Source organism: Hyperolius riggenbachi, chromosome 4, assembly GCF_040937935.1.
Source record: "Hyperolius riggenbachi isolate aHypRig1 chromosome 4, aHypRig1.pri, whole genome shotgun sequence".
NCBI classification, from domain to species: Eukaryota; Metazoa; Chordata; class Amphibia; order Anura; family Hyperoliidae; genus Hyperolius; species Hyperolius riggenbachi.
Genome location: NC_090649.1, coordinates 202,598,241 through 202,615,674, shown reverse-complemented (window position 1 = coordinate 202,615,674; position 17,434 = coordinate 202,598,241). Strand labels below are relative to the sequence as shown.

The following is a 17,434-nucleotide window of genomic DNA, read 5'->3' as shown; positions in this document are numbered from 1 at the left end:
ACTTTGGTAGTTCGCATTCGCCTGCAGCAGGCGAACTTTTGCAGAAGTTCGATTTGCCCCATAAAGCTCTATTTAGCAAAACTTTGACCCTTTACATCACAGTCAGCAGGCACATTATTGCCAAACACACTGCTCTCACTGCTGGAGACCCGCTCCCCCCTCCCTCCCTCCCTCCCTCCTTCCCTCCTCCAAGCAAGGTCCTTATACCATTTGAGTAGTGTCTGCCTACACTAATTAGTTAAGGAATAGCTGCTTCCCTCCACCCTCCACCCTTCTACCCTTCTACCTGAGGGAGGAGGGTCTCATCTGCCAGAGAATTCCAGTATTTCAAAAGCCAGCTTACATACCATGGCTGGGGATTGAACCCAGGTCTCAGTGTATGGTAGGTAACTAACATATCCATTATACCACCAACACTTCTAGCTGAAGTTAGCTGAAGCTAGCCTAGCATGTACAATTTATGCTCAATCCAAAAGAAAAATAACATTTATATCATGCTTTTCTCCTGGCAGATTCAAAGCTGCAGCCACTAGGGCACGCTCTATAGGCAGTAGCAGTGTTAGGAAGACTTGCCTAAGGTCTCCTACTGAATAGGTGCTGGCTTACTGAGCAGACAGAGCCGAGATTCAAACCCTAGTCTCCTGTGTCAGAGGTAGAGCCCTTAACCATTACACCATCCAGCCACTGCTTAAGGATTTGTAGGCAGGCATGGCTTTGCCTTTCGTGTTCAACAGTTGTCAAGAGAAAAATTAGACAAGACAAGACAAATAACATTTATATCACGCTTTTCTCCTGGTGGACTCAAAGCACCAGAGCTGCAGCCACTAGGGCACACTCTATGAGTCTGCCAGGAGAAAAGCATGATATAAATGTTATTTTTCTTTTGGATTGAGCATAAATTGTACATGCTAGACTAGCTTCACCTAGCTTCACCTAGCTTCACTTAGCTTCAGCTAGAAGTGTTGGTGGTATAATGGATATGTTAGTTACCTACCATACACTAAGACCTGGGTTCAATTCCCAGCCACAGTATGTAAGCTGGCTTTTGAAATACTGGAATTCCCTTGCAGATGAGACCTTCCTCCCTCCGGGAGGAGGGAGGAGGAAATAGGTAGAAGCGAGGAGTGTGCTCCAGGTATTAGAACCCATGAAACATGTTTTCTATAATTTTTTTAGCCAGTAGACATTTTTGTAAATTTTGAAGTTCGCATAACCATTGAAGTCTATTGCGGTTCGCGAACTTTTTCACGAACCGAACTTTCCGCGGAGGTTTGCGAACCGAAAATCGGAGATTCGCGACATCTCTACCCCTGACATTATACTTTATGATGGCCCTAAGTTTCATCATCACACTTAAAGGGGAACTTCAGCCTAAACAAACATACTGTTATTAAGTTAAATTAGTTATGTTAATTAGAATAGATAGGTAATATAATCTTTTACCCACCCTGTTTTAAAAGAACAGGCAAATGTTTGTGATTCATGGGGGCTGCCATCTTTGTCATGGGGACAGCCATCTTTTTGGTTGAAAGGAGGTGACAGGGAGCATGAGACACAGTTCCAACTGTCCTGTGTCCTGATAACCCCTCCCAGCTGCACACACTCGACTTCAAATGTCAAATTCAAAATGTAAAAAAAAAAAAATTGCACCAAAACAGCAGAACGAGAACAACAACATCAGAAATCCCATCATGCTTTGCACAGCATAAGGTGAAACAGGATCAGTCGCATCACTCGTGGTCTTCTGTGCTTGCATGGAACCTCCTGCGCATGCGCAGAAGACCACGACTGACATGACTGGACCTGTTGCTGGGGCTGATAGCGATTGAACAGCAGACCACGGGAGGACAGCGAGGGACTAACACATGCTTATGGGCCTGGAGGAAGCCCCGGGTAAGTATTGCTTCTTCCTATTTACTCAGCTCTTGTACACTTTAAGCATTAACTATGACTTTAGCATATTTGGGATTTTAGAAGGCCAAATGCAGCCATTTGTAGACAGTTGGGGCCATGATGTTAGGCCTGTAGGCTCCGTGTAAAGCAGGGATTTCAAACTTCAGTCCTCAAGGGCTGAGGTCCGATTCCTCACACATTTTTCACACAGCTTGAACTAATTGATGGGACTGAATCAGAAAAGGTGTGGTTCATGAAGAAGAACACATGTCTCCATGTCTCAGTCCATCCTAAACACTGGCATGAATATGGCCATCGAGGACTGAAGTTTGACACCTGTGGTGTAGAGGATGCCAGTTAAGTGCTGTTGTAAAACTTTGCCCAATTATCACAGAGATGTAGGGACTACACTTAAATATGGTAATACATACAGCTACATACATACATACAGCTACATACATACAGCTACATACTACAGGGTGCTGTAACAGGTAAGTATTATTACAATATTATTTTCATGGGCTTCACAGCAATCACGTTAGGTGATCACAACAGTACCGTGGGACTGTAAATCCCCAGGCTACAAGTTGGTCATCATCTTATTATATGATGACAAGGTTTATAATATAATCACTCTTTTTTTTTACTTTGAATAGAAGCAGAAATGGCTATACACTTTTTGTGTTTTACAGTGTTCCCAATAGGGATACTTATTTCTGTAAATAGCTATACAATATTTTCCTCCACTGGCAAAACATTTTCTCAGTTTTTGTGACTCAAATAGATAGTAATAAAGGCCTGACAGCTATAATGAATAGAGTAATTTTTGCTACAACTTTTACTTTATCATTATTTTACTCAATACATGTTCTTACTATTCTGCTAAAAGGGAAAATAAACTTATGAGATAATCAATTGTATGTGTTTTGCTTGGCAAATTAAACAGAGAGTCATATATATTTTTATTTTCAGTTCAGGCTTAATTTTTAAGACTGCAATCTATACCGTAGTCATGACAAATCTGGCTTGTTGAGCTGCAAAACTAACAGAAGTAACCCTTTGAACTTACCACTAAAACCTTATCAGAAGCCTTTTCTCACTCAAATAATACTGTTTTGGTTTATATTTACTTTTTAGGACATCAGGGCTGATTTTAAAAAGCTGTTTGACGAACTCATTTACAAGGATTTGTACTGTCATGCTGCCATGGTACATGTCATTTCAGGTGTGCATTAAAGGTATGTACTCACCTAACAACTGATGATGTCACCAGTCAGGGTTCAGGACCCTATCCCCTTGGGCAACATAGCTGGGCCGTCCTGTACAGACTTGTGTCAGCTGGGAAGTTGACAAGGCGTTCTGTTGCTAGTGGGGGGGGGGCTGAGGGACAACAGAGTGGCACATGCGTAACCTCACGCGGCAGGCGGGGGAGTGGCTAGTTGGGGGCCTCTGTACACACACCTGACTATTGGCTGACTTGGTCATTATCGGCTGCCTTGGCCGACTTAAAGGACATCCGAGGTGAAAATAAACTGATGAGAAAAACAATTTTATCTATCCTCCTTCTAAAAATGACTTTCTTAGATATCCCACAGTTTTATTTTATATTTAAATCTAGTTTTTACTGTTTCATTGTCTCTGCTCAATGACACCTTCATTGAAGCATGCTGGAGCTCAAATCTATGAATTATTGACCCTTTTTATCTCTTTTCTGCTTTCAGAAGCCATTTACTGACAGGAAAGTATTTTATGGCTGCAATTACTTATCAGTGAGGATTATGCTATAGTCTGACCCAGTCCAACCAGGTCCTGACCCAGGCAGAAACTGTCACTAGCATACCTGATGTTTAACTCTTTTAAGCAGAGAAAGAAAAAAGGAACACAGCCTTGTTATTTGTATGCTTGGCACTGTACATACACGTCTATCTAATTATGTTACATGTCACCTCGGTTGTCCTTTAAGTCAGGCGTTTGTTCGAAGCTTAACATTTTGTTGTTTAGATTCATATTTATTCTATGACATATATGAGTTCTATGAAATTGCATACCTTACTGCGGGCGTCTGTTGAATTGAATGTACCCGAAGATGTAAAGTTGAAATACATAGATCTTTTTGGTGTATCTGTTAACAAGACAACAATTTTCTCACAAATCTTGCTTGGAATCTACATCTCTCATCAAATTTGTCTTTATTAAAGAATTTGAAATATAGCAGCATAAAAACACATAACAATGGCGGTAAAGTGTGTTCATAATAACTAGGCACAGCATGAAAAGGGAATCAGTTGCCGATCCCAAAAGAGGAAAAAATAGGTAAACATCAGCACATAATATAATAACAACATATAATAGCATAATTGGATGGCCAGACTGGTGATCAGAGCATCATCAGAGATAAATAGCAATGGGCATGTCACACATTTGAAACCGCCATTAAAGAGAACCCGAGATGAGAGAGATATGGAGGCTGACATGTTTATTTTCTTTTAGCTGTCTAGCTGTCTTGCTGACCCTCTGACACTTATACTTTTAGGGCCCATTCACACTAGAAGCGCTTTTCTGAGCATTTTGCGATTGATTAGCGGTTTTTAAAATCGCTCCCATTCACATTCTTTAAAATTTCAGTAAAAATCGTGGAAAATCGCTGCAATTTTTACTGCGATTTTAATGAAAGTGAATGGGAACGATTTTAACAAACGCTAATCACAAACGCCAGCGATTGCAATTTTTCATTAATTCTGTTACGCGATTGCGATTTTTCATTTGCATTGCATTATCACATAAAAATCGATCCAGAAAGCGATTGTGATTTGCGATTTCCAAATCGAATCACTGTAGTGGAAAATACTTCTCATGATTTCTATGACAAAGTAACAACCCTGGCGATTTAAAAATCACTGACGATTTGTGATTTTGCGATTCAGCTGTGTAGTGGAAAAGTGACATAAACTCAAATATCCCTTCAGCTGGTGATACAATAATGAGTATTGATTGTTAAAAGGATCGATAAAGATGGGCAGAGGAGGAAACCTCTCTCAGCTTGAGTCAATCATGTCTAAACCATTGACAAGGAATCTACATCTCAGTACGTTTAATCATGGTGTTTAATGTGTTTCAATATTTTTGCATACTCCACTGTATATAACTGCTGAAGTTCTTGGTCCTGACGCAATAGAGAAGCAGAGTAGTGTCATATAGCTGGGTGTATAATGTAAGACATTCTTCTCATGCTGCTCTGATGAAGCTGCCATTCATATTGCACCACATGGGGACCCTTCCTCTTATACACCCATTGTGAAAGTGAAGTTGATTTGGTGTAATGAACTACATATGTGTCTTCCGTTAAATGTGAAAATGCTTTACATGGGAACAATAACCTCCTGCTAAAAGGTACCCGCTATTTTAGATTTCAGCATACCTGGCAGGAGTAGAATTGCTAGTGCATGATCCTTCTCCTCCTCTGCCAGTAACAACATCTGCTCCACCATCTATTCTGCTCCAATGACTCGCATATAAGCCGAGGGGGTAAAATTTCAGCACATTGTTTTGTGCTGAAAAATTAGGCTAATACACAAGTATATACAGTATTTTGTTTTGTGTAAAAAAGTGAAAGGTTTATTTTAAAAATAAGCAGTGCTTCTAATGAACAGAATTACACTGATGCTCATGCTGTGAAAATGAGAGAAACTGGACAGAGATGCACTGACTGGATTCTGCAGTGCAGTCGCATGTCATTATCTTGTATCTTGTATCGCCCATTCCATTCTATTGGTTTTACCGATTAAATCTGCTGAAAGAAGTACAAGGAGTGTCTGTCTCTGGTGGCTTGATGACTGACATAGGTCCAACATTATATATTACATGCAAATTATGAAGTGGCCCATCGATGAGTGTACTCACAAAGGGGAGAGAGTGAGTTACCTTCCCGGTGATGGGACATCCCTGTGGAGTGCAGTGTGGTTTTAAAAGCACTATTTTATCCAGGGCCGTTTCTAGACTTTTTGCTGCCTGGGGCAAACTTGAGAGGATGCGCCCCCTTCCCAGTTTTGCAATAGCACACTGGCTGGCTGTGAGTATGTGACAAACAACCTGCTCACCCTTAGCCACTCCATTCCTCCTCACTCACTGTCAGACTCCTCACACAACACAGCAAGCTGCATTTCCCCAATTATGACCTCTTCGCCTCGCTCTCCTCTTGCTTCTCCTCCTACTTTGACTACATGCTGTTAGTGTAAACTCAATACAAACATGCTGCCTCCTGTTTGGATCACAGCTTCCTAAAGTGCATGGGGAAATTGGAGAAATGTGCAGCAAAGTGGCCCTGTTGTAAAGAAGCAATTTATAAATGTGTTCACTTATGTTTTCAGATGCTGGTGTTGCTGCTTTGCAAATGCTTGGAGTGTGCACAGAAGGAAATCTTAGCTGTAACTTACCTGCTCTCAATGCAGCCTGGAAATTGTTTCCGGATATCACACACTTGGCATCTTTGTATGCTGGGGGGCAAAGACATTGAGGATTGCAGGATGGCGGGCTCTTTTGACAGGTTCCACCATTGCTACAGTAATTAAGGTCACAGTCGCTGCAAGAACACACTTTACCATTTCCTGTAGAGAAACGGAAATAATTAGTGCATCATAAGGAGCAACTTATTACAAATGGAAACAATGTGGTGTAATTTAAAATTGTAGTTGAAGTCAAGTTTAGTGTCACTCCACCAGGGGTGCCACTAAAAATCATGGGGGCCCCCAACAAAAATTCAGTGTTCAATGTTCACACCCCTTCTCTTGTCTCTCCTTAGTGACCCACACAGCCTGGAGCCCATCTTACAAGGGTCATAAAACAAGTGTGGTCATCATGGTTTTCACACCCAAAACATGAGTAGCCACAAAAACACCTGATATGGAGGTTGTTTGAGTGCAGAGGGTTAATGATTCTTTGTATGTGGTCACAAGTACTGCTCCCCTATGGTTATGCCTCTGCACTCTACTAAATCTGTTCAACAATTACAATCCATCAATAAAGACGTCCAATGAGCAATGCAGTATATTGTCCCATGGAAGTCCTTAGGCTGAAATGGAGCCTACATTATATTTCTTTTACAGTAAAACCTTGAATTATTCATGACTTTTTCAAAGCAGTGTGGCTTTCATATGCATTTTCGTTTTGTTTGTCTTTGCTTTTTTTTTGGGGGGGGGGGGGGGGGGTGTTACTAAAAAAAAAAGTCCCACTGTGCCCACATAAGTTAGGCGGAAATCACATATTTGTTTATTTGTCTTTCAGAAATCTTACTTCTGATTCGGTATAAACCTAGTACCACACATTTATAGAAAAAAAAACAGTACAAGTTTGCCAATCAATTATAACATACCTACTGGAGATGCTTGGTGATTTCCGGAGAAGCTTTTAGCAAATCCAGGCTATAGTGATAACCTCTATAAACATTCCATCAAGTATAATAATATACTAATATAATAAAAAATATAATTAAAAAAATAGCACTTTCATATTCTTCTTCAAGTTGTCTTTTTTTTTTTTTTTTTTTTTTTTACAAAGTTTTACCTATAACAAAATTATTTTAGGATCTTAGAGCCCACAGACTTAAACCCACCTTTCAATAATCCCACACAATGCAGGGAAATAGTAATTTTGGTTTATTTCCCAGCCATATATTTTTTTAGCGATTTAGCATTCTTTTTTGTTCAGTTTAGTATATGAGATATTACAGATTTCAAGTGAACAAACAAGCATTAGGTTTTTAAATGTACCTATGAGTCCAGCGTTACAGGAGCAGGTGTAGCTGCCATCTGTATTTGTGCAGGTTGCGTAAGGAGAACAGATTCCACTGGTCTGACATTCATTAATATCAGCACAATAGGTTCCATTACCTGGTCAAGGAAATACATAGATAGTTAGCTCAGCTGTACATTTTCCGATAACGCTAAAGATTCTCTAAACAGAATAGCATGTTCTGATTCTATTACATCCTTGAGAATAAGCCATATTTGTTGTGTCTGCTGTCTATCCTTCTTTCATCGATCTTACACACCATAGTCACAAACACTTGCCAGCACTAAAGCATTCGTGTTTGAGGCAGTCTTCCATTGGAAACTACTAGGAACACCTTAGGGTTGGATAAACAGGACCAACACTGTAATAAATGTTTAATATCTATCTATCGAAATGTATGTGTGAATGTACCGTACCTATTTTTAAATGATTGAGAAAGGCTTAGAACCTCTGTAAGGTTTGTGTTGTTGGGTTCCAGATTCATGGTTTTACCATTTAATACTGTTTTAGTTTTCGTTGGCAAGATTCTGCTGACTTCCTGTCTCAGTGACGGATTCATCACCAACAGAAAATTTTCCCAGTGGGAAGTCAGACAACATACTGGTAATGCATAGACAACAGTTGGACAATTTGGGTGGCGTTCCCCTGTACAGCTAAATCCACAAAAGTAATGTAATTGGAAGCTTAAAGTGATATTCTGCTTCTATTTTTAAAAATAACAATCTCCAACAAGTTCTACAAACATTATTTCAGGTTTCTTCCTTTGGTATATCTGCAGAGACAGCTTCAGGCCCTCTACAGAATTAGTAATAATAGCACAATACTCCATTGGCAGGGTTAGTTTGCTAATTATTGCCGGTAATTACTTTAGCGTTACTATGCTTTCTGCTTTGTGCAGAAACTAGCCAAGTAGGAATAGGGGAGTTACTGGGGAATAGTTTAAAGACTGCACTGACATAATGCCTGGGGGAAAAAACAGCTAACTACGCTTACATGCCCTTTTAGGCATCTAAAGCGGGCTCCAAACCTAAAATGAAACAATTTGTAATAACATTAAATTGCAAAATGACTTTGATACAGTATTTGTCATAGCAATGCTTTAACAAGGTAAAAAAAAAAAATACTGGTAAATGTATATATATATATATATATATATATATATACAGTATATATATATATACAGTATATATATATATACAGTATATATATATATATATATATATATATATATATATATATATATATATATATATACATACATACACATATATACACTTCTACTGAACAGATTATTGCAGGAAATGTAGCTTTATCTTTCTTAAAGTGGACCTGTACTCTTGCACAGGACAGGACAGTATGTATTTAGAGAGTTTAGCCTGTCTACTTCCCCCTCATCTGTGACTAATCACATGTTGTAATTTGATCTATCCCCTGTGTTAGCTGACTGCCACAGCAGAAAGGTAATTTGTAAGCACAGGATGTTAACAATATGTCTGCTTCCATGAAAGCTGAAAGTAGATACACTGCAGATTGTTTGCACAATTTGTATTAGCTGTCACAAAGATATGTTTTTCTTTAAAGGTTATTATGCTGTTTTGTATATTTAGAGCAGAGGGGAAGTTCTGAGTTCAGGTCCGCTTTAAATGTTGCCTCAATAATGTACTCTGAGTTCACATAACATGAGTCCATAACTTGATAATGCCTAATTCATAACTTGGTTATATCTTCCAGTTCAGCTAAAATATCTAAAACAAGATTGAACTTATATATCAGTCTAGTTTACACACGGCTGAATGAAGTAAGTTGCTTCAGTTACCTGTGAATCCAGAAATACATGTACAAATGTAGCTTCCTATTGTATTGCTGCAGGTTGCATGAGACGAGCAGGTTCCATTGATCTGACATTCATCAATATCAAAACAGGAAGTTCCATTACCTAGTCAAAGAAATGTATGATATGATGTTAAAGTAAATGCGATTGCTGTCTCTCCACTGCCCATGCTAAGCTCTAGCAAGTGCCCGGCTGGTGCAGGGGAGCAGCAGACAGGTGGTGAATTTCCTGCCAACATCCTCTGGTGTGAAAGAGGCCTAAAAATCACATTCACCAAGAATTTAGATCAGTTAGTCGGATCTGAACATCGACATTTATCAGAAAATTTAGCTATGCCAAAATGCCAATTGTCTGTCTATAAATACTTGTTTCTAACTGCTCTTGTATATTTGAAATCCATCAAATACAGTAATCAGGAGTCCAGACTATTCATTAAACTGTTATTTATTTATTTTTCCTCCCGTTGGAGCAGACTTATTATTTTTAATTTCTTCAGAAAGTTTTATGATATACATGGAAAACAAAAGAGGTGTTTGCAGGATTGGATTATCCTTGTTGTGTCTGGCAGTAAGGCCCCTGTGTACTATGAAGCCATGTTACCTCTGCAGTACAGTCTGCTTTTACTAACAAGGCTCTCCTAAGCCTTGGAGAGCCCTGAGAATTTGGCTAAACCTCCTGGTTTGGAATCCCAGCCCAGCCTCACTCCTCATGTCCCGTTACTTCTCTGTCAACTCCTGCTGCACCTTTCCCATGATAGTAACATCCCTCTTGTCATCGGTGATGATTACTTGGCCTCTCTCTAAATACTGATTCCAGGCAGTTAATATATAGGGAGGGTAAAAGAGACAAAAGTTACACTCATATTCAAGTTGGTGACTTGGAGGAGTGTGTGAAATAGGGGCGCAAGAACAAATTGGCACTGGATTTTGCTAATAAAAATATTGTTAAAATCTGCCAATATTCTTAGTTTTGAAAGTGAAGATGGTGTACATTATCGTAATAATATTGCTGAATGAAAATTGTTAACAATAGTAAAACAGTAGAAAATGTTACCGATATTTTACTACAGTTTAACCTAACCCTGCTTTCACACAGAACTAGTGATGTCACGAACCTGAAATTTTCGATACGCGAACACGAATTTGCCGCAAACGCTTGCGAACCAGCAAACCGCCATAGACTTCAATGGGCAGGCAAATTGAATCCAAAAAAGTGATGGAAAAGTTGTTAAAAGCGGCCTAACACCTAGACCATGACATGCTGGAGGGGGATCCATGGCAAAAGCCCCACCAAAAATTACATAGTTGACCCATGTTTTAATCTCTAAAGGGCAGAAATCACATTACATTCCTAAATTTGTGGAATAAAGTGCTTTAAACGTCCGGCGTGTTTACACATCGATTAGGTAGTGTTAGGGCCGATTCACACTCTGCTTGTCATTTTTTTTTTACAATACTACAAAAATATAAAAAAAAAAAAAAAAACTTTGCCAGGGGGGAAGTGACTGCCACTTCACGCAGGTCAGGTGACAAGTTTATGCTATGTGCAACAATCACCTCAAAATATAGGCTTTGCCAGTGAGGCTTTATGCAGGCCAGAAGTGGTGGTGAAGGATTATTGGGTTATCAAGTAAGTGCACTACTAGGATTAGCAGACCTGTCTCCAACAGCATACTTGTGCACTGAACACACAACACAGCAATACAATAGCAAGAAAAAAATATACCAGCTCTAAGAAGAACTATTAGCTGTCCAGAACACTGTGGTAGCAGCAAGAATCTGCACTGAGGGTACAGAACACAGGCCTAACTAACGCTCCCCCTGTCAGAAGCACACTCTCCCTGATCTGCCTAGCAGAGAAGCCAAACACAGACTGCAAAATTATTGCTGTGCTGGCTTTCTGATAGGTGGGGGGGCAGTCCAGGTGGGAGGGACAGCTGATTGGCTGCCATGGGTCTTCTGACTCTGCGGTGAGGGGTACATTTTTGGCTCCTTTATAATGTATAGGGGATGAGTCAAACATGCCATATGTTTGCAAACAGACACAAATGCGAACAGCCAATATTTGCGGTGAACTGTCCACTGATGAACAGTTCAGGCCAACTCTACACAGAACCCTCCCCCCTTATTCCTAATCCTAACTATCCTTCCCCTACCCCCTTGCACAAACACATTTCCTGAAATCTATAGCAAACCACCCCTCTCCCCTGCACAAACTCCCTTCTTGACTCCTAACCTTAACCACCCCCTTAGCTCAAACACCCTTACTGATGCCTAACACTACCCCCCCCACACACACACACACACACACACTCACACGCACACACACACACACACACACACACACACACACACACACACACACACACAAACAAACACCCTTACTGATACCTAACACTACCCCCCCCCACACACACACACTCACACGCACACACACACACACACACACACAAACAAACACCCTTACTGATACCTAACACTACCCCCCCCCCCCCCCCCACACACACACACACTCACACGCACACATACACACACACACACACACAAACAAACACCCTTACTGATACCTAACACTACCCCCCCCCCACACACACACACACACACGCACACACACACACACACACACACACACACACTCACACGCACACACACACACAAACAAACACCCTTACTGATACCTAACACTACCCCCCCCCACACACACACACACACTCACACGCACACACACACACACACACACACACACACACACACACACACACACACACACACACACACACACACACACACACACACACACAAACAAACACCCTTACAAACAAACTAAGCATGCTCGAGAGACCAATTTAAACTTATAACCTTCCCAATGTTTTTTTTTTGTTGTTTTTTATCAATACAGCAAAAACAACATTTTCAACAAAAGAGTGGAACTAAATTTGTTATTTTTGCTCATTACTAATTAAGGTTATTGTAGACTATAACAGGTTTGTCGATGCAGACTGGTGCAAATCTATAATACAATTATACATGTTTAGTTATTCATAAACTTTCATTTTAGTCCAAGGTAATTTGCTAGATCAATTAGACAATCTGAAACACTATCTGTAAATCTGTAAAGAAGATTGGTAATTATCTTTAGATAAAAATTAACTGCAGTCATTTACCTGTGAATCCAGTGTTACAGACGCATTTGTAGCTTCCCAATGTGTTACTGCAAGTTGCATTAGGTGAACACATCGTATTGTTCTGGCATTCATTAATATCAGTACACCATGTTCCATTTCCTAATCAAAGAAGTGTATAAAATGAGCAATTTAACACTTTCTGAAAGTGTGTGCGTGCGTGTGTGTGTGTGTGCGTGCGTGCGTGCGTGTGTGTGTGCGTGCGTGCGTGTGTGCGTGCGTGCGTGTGTGTGTGTGTGTGTGTGTGCGTGCGTGCGTGCGTGCGTGCGTGCGTGCGTGCGTGCGTGCGTGCATGCGTGTGTGTGTGTGTGTGTGTGTGCGTGTGTGTACAAAATGTCATACAATAAAATGTGACCAAACCTAAAATGTAAGGTAGAGAAAAAAAGAGAGAAATTTAATTCAGAAGTGAAGGTGAATACAATAGTTGCAGGATTTGTAATGGATACAATAATGTATTTGGAATGTGAATTCAGCCATTGTTATCTGGTGTCTTGGAATTTCTTATAGCCAAAGTGGAAAAATATGCTTCCTTTATTAAAAACCCCCAAGAATCCTGCTACCTGAACAAAAATCCACATACGCGGACACACACGGTCGGTCTTTCTGCATACAGATCCGCATGTAGTGAGAATAGGCCCTAAATAGCCACATCTAGAGATCTAGATCCAGAAAAACTGATACAGAACCAGTGGAAATAGGATCATAAAGAGGAACTCCAGTGAAAATAATGTAATAAAAAAATGCTTCATTTTTACAATAATTATGTATAAATGATTTAGTCAGTGTTTGCTCATTGTAAAATCTTTCCTCTCCCCGATTTACATTCTGACATTTATTACATGGTGACATTTTTACTGTGGGCAGGTTATGTAGCTGCTGCTAGCTGTTTTGGCTGTTAGAGACAGCTCTAAACAGCTAATTCCTGTCTGTGAACCTTTTTACATTGTAACAAACTGCCAAAAGTACCGTGGTCCCAGAGCTTCTTGTGGGAGAGGTTTCAGCACAAAATCAGTCAAAACAGCGCCCCCTGATGGTCTGTTTGTGAAAAGCAATATATTTCTCATGTAAAAGGGGGTATCAGCTACTGATTGGGATAAAGTTCAATTCTTGGTTGGAGTTTCTTAATGACATGTATTTATGTAAAAAATCTATGTATCCCCTTTTGATGTTGCATGTATATAGCTGTCTGTTCCATCAACTTGTAAGCAAACAGAATTGAAGCCTGACGAAGGCTATACAGCTGAAAGCCTGCTTACTCTTATTCTTTCAAGTTAGCCAATAAATGGTATCATCCGGATTCAAAACTTCTTGCTTGTTTCTATTCTTCTGTATAGGTAGTAGGTGTGACCCATGGAAGGGAGATGAAAAAAGGCAGGCGTGGGAGGAGCAGAGGTTTATGAATAGAGGTGGGTGATATCACCCTGAATGACATGGAAGTTCATGGGTGACAACAGGGTTACTGGGGGTTGGGGTGACTATAATTATAGCACATAGAAAGTAAGGAGAGAATTCAAATGTGGAAAATGGCTTTAAGTATCAGTATGACTATAACTATAAGCAAATAATAGCAGATATTGTCAATTACCTGTGAATCCAGTGTTACAGGTACATGAATAGTTTCCTATTGTGTTACTGCAATTTGCATAAGGAGAGCAGGTTCCATTGATGAGACACTCATTAATATCACCACAATAAGTTCCATTACCTGAAAAAGAAAAGTGAGAAACTAGAGTTTTCTGATAATACTGAGGGGGAAAAATATCAGTACACTCAACAACAGAGGTGGGGTTGAATTAAATATCTTTATTGAAACAAGGCTATAGTCTTAAGCTGGCCATACGCTATACAATGGTATGCCCAATCAGACATTCAAAAACAAAAACATCTAACTGGGGGAAAATTGTATTTTCCATTGCACTGCAAATGATCTGTGAATGTCATTACGCGATTACAATGGCAGTTGTTGGTGATGTCGATGGTTGGTGGGATTGTTATCGTAATGTCAATTGCAGTGCCGATCGACTAGCCAGTTGTGTAGTGTATGGTCGGCTGTATTCATGTCCTTTGAAAAACATCTAAATGGCTTATCTATTTAAAATGCTACTATTTATCATTTGTAAACATATGCATATTTGCAGATTACTTTAAGAGGCTATGCTTCATAATTTGTCTTTACTGCTCCTTTTATTTCAACAAGAAGTAATATTTCTCATAGAAAATAGCATGAAGACTTTATTCAGCTAGCCGTCTTCCTACACGTTGGTCCTGAGTAGTTTCAATTGAATTCTAACAGCACCAAAACACAAAGAGAATCTAAAACTCCGAAGCAACATTTTATTTACTCTTTGAATGTTTTAAAGTCAACTAATAAATTGTGTCATCTAGACTATAATCTTCTTGCTATGTCAGAATAAATATAGTAAGGTATTTCCATTATAGCTATTGAGCCTGTGCCTGCTTTACACATATACAGAGCCAGTTACAAAACTCGTAAAAACAAAACGTCTATGGGTAATTCATTTTAAATACATTTTCCATACAGTAGAAGTAGGGACAGTCATTGTGAGGGTACCACGGTTGCCTGTGTGACAAAGACGAGACCAGGAGCCAAATGGTGCAGTATCACAGGATAAAATTAGCTCAATATTACAAGGGTAGTTGTACTCACAAAGGTGGGTTGGAAAACCTACACTCACATATGTCACCTACGGGGAAAATACCGTCCCTGCTTGGTAATCAGAAATTTGGTGCCCAGACTGCAAACTGAATTCCTTAAGGCATTTTATTGACATGAGAAAGTGAGCAGAGACTTGAGAAATGCATTGTCTTTTTTAATTGTGCTTGAATAAACCTAACTTATCTAAACCCTTGTTTTTCTGGACTGGTTCATCTGGAGAGGTTAGATTCCGACTCCTCATGTATTTATTTATGTCTTTATAACATATACTCTGAGATAATTATTTTTGGACGCCTTCACCCTTCTTCATTTTCCATACAAGTTTTCTTTTTTTAAATGAACCTGAAGTAAGAGACATATGGAGGCTGCCATATTTATTTCCTTTTGAAAAATATCAGTTGCCTGGAAATCCTCCAGATTTTTCTGGTCAGTAGTGTCTGAAACACACACCTAAAACAAGCATGTAACTAATCTTGTCAGATTTTTGTCAGAACCATGGGATCTGCATGCACGTTCAGGGTCTATGGCTAAAACTATTAGAGGCAGAGGATCAGCAGAACAGTCAGGCAATGTGCATTGTTTAAAATTAAATAAATATGTCAGCCACCATAAGTCTCATACATCTGGTTCCATTTCAATGATTCACTCATTAACCTCCTGAGCGGTATGCCCGACACTGTGTCGTGCATGCCACTCGCTAGCATTATGAGTCCCCTGGTATAAATTTAATAGATTCATTGCTTCCACAAGGTTTAGCTAGCACTAGGCTAGCTTGGATATGTTGGCAGAACCCCCCCCCCCCCCAGATTTCCTCCGATTCTCTGATCCAGCCACTTAATACATTACCCAGCCTGGATCCAGCGATCGGCGCAGCCTCCCCACACAGCTCCGGTCTCTCTATGGGGAGGATTGGGTCTGCGCATGACATCGATCATGACAAGTTTGCTTGTCTTTTGCCCAGGGCGCTCAGGGATTCTACGTTCTTGATTTCCTCAAGGCACTTGAATTTGACCTGATGAAGCGGTTTGTAGCCACAAAATGCGATGTCTGATGTGCACAATAAAACTTTTTTTTTTATCCTAAACCTTGCGTCATTGAATGAAACTACTTTAAGGTAAGATTTTCTTACCTATTCTTCTACTACTGTTATACCTTGGGCGCCTCCTACCTTTCCCTAGCATATGTAGTAATGTCCCTAAGAGGAAGGTACTTGGTTCTTGACCTCACTTTGAGTAGCAAAGACCACTGTCTTTTTTTTTTTTGGAGCAGCGACCACCAGGATATCCTGACACAAAGGCCGAGTGAGGACAGTACTTCCTCACATGCTCATTTGTGGGTTGCTTGCCTTGCAACCCATCTTTGTGAGTATATTTATACTTCATATTGATTGTCTTCCTTTTCTCAACAATATCACACGGTACTGGGCTCCCGGTGTCTTTTTGTTGTCTTTTCAAAATTAATGATGAAAATGGCCGTCTAGAGAATCAGGGACTAAATTATCATGGATGTGGAGGGTTCATACCTGAGAGCCAGTTGTATAATGGGGTAGGATGTCATGGACTCTAGAAATGTTCACTTTGGGTCCACTAGAAATAATACGGAAATACAAATAAACAGAATGAAGTGTTTCGTTTACCTTGGAATCCAGCATTACATGTGCAGGTGTAGCTTCCTATTGTGTTACTGCAGGCTGCATTAGGTGAACAGATTCCACTGGTCTGACATTCATTAATATCGGCACAATATGTTCCATTACCTATTCCAAGAAATGTATAAGACAATTAACCAACATTTTCTGATAACTCAGTAAACAAATCAGTACTATTTGCAGCATGGAAGCCAGAAGGGATACTGAATAAAAGCAGAAAGCAAAGGTTTGAAGCAAAAGCTATCAAAAAAGAAAGTTAAAAACTGCATTAATGCTAGCTTAGATTAAGATATCACTACACTAATGGGATGGTAAAAATTCCGGCTTGTATGCAAATGTAATACACATTGCATACAATTTGCATTGAATCTGCATGCAAGATGGAATTATTAACATCTCATTGACCATCCCTACCAG

At 39.8% G+C, this 17,434-nt stretch overlaps 1 protein-coding gene across 1 annotated transcript in view; it reads right to left on the bottom strand.

The window, feature by feature from the left end:
* MUC4 (mucin 4, cell surface associated) overlaps positions 1-17,434 on the bottom strand; it is a 111,335-nt gene that overhangs the window by 32,735 nt on the left and 61,166 nt on the right. Inside the window, exons 22-28 of the mRNA XM_068281244.1 lie at positions 17,006-17,125; positions 14,278-14,397; positions 12,675-12,794; positions 9,497-9,616; positions 7,659-7,778; positions 6,327-6,497; positions 3,942-4,015 (exon numbers count right to left, since the gene is read on the bottom strand). Coding sequence (XP_068137345.1) covers positions 3,942-4,015; positions 6,327-6,497; positions 7,659-7,778; positions 9,497-9,616; positions 12,675-12,794; positions 14,278-14,397; positions 17,006-17,125 — 845 coding nt within the window. The remainder of the gene's footprint in view (positions 1-3,941; positions 4,016-6,326; positions 6,498-7,658; positions 7,779-9,496; positions 9,617-12,674; positions 12,795-14,277; positions 14,398-17,005; positions 17,126-17,434) is intronic.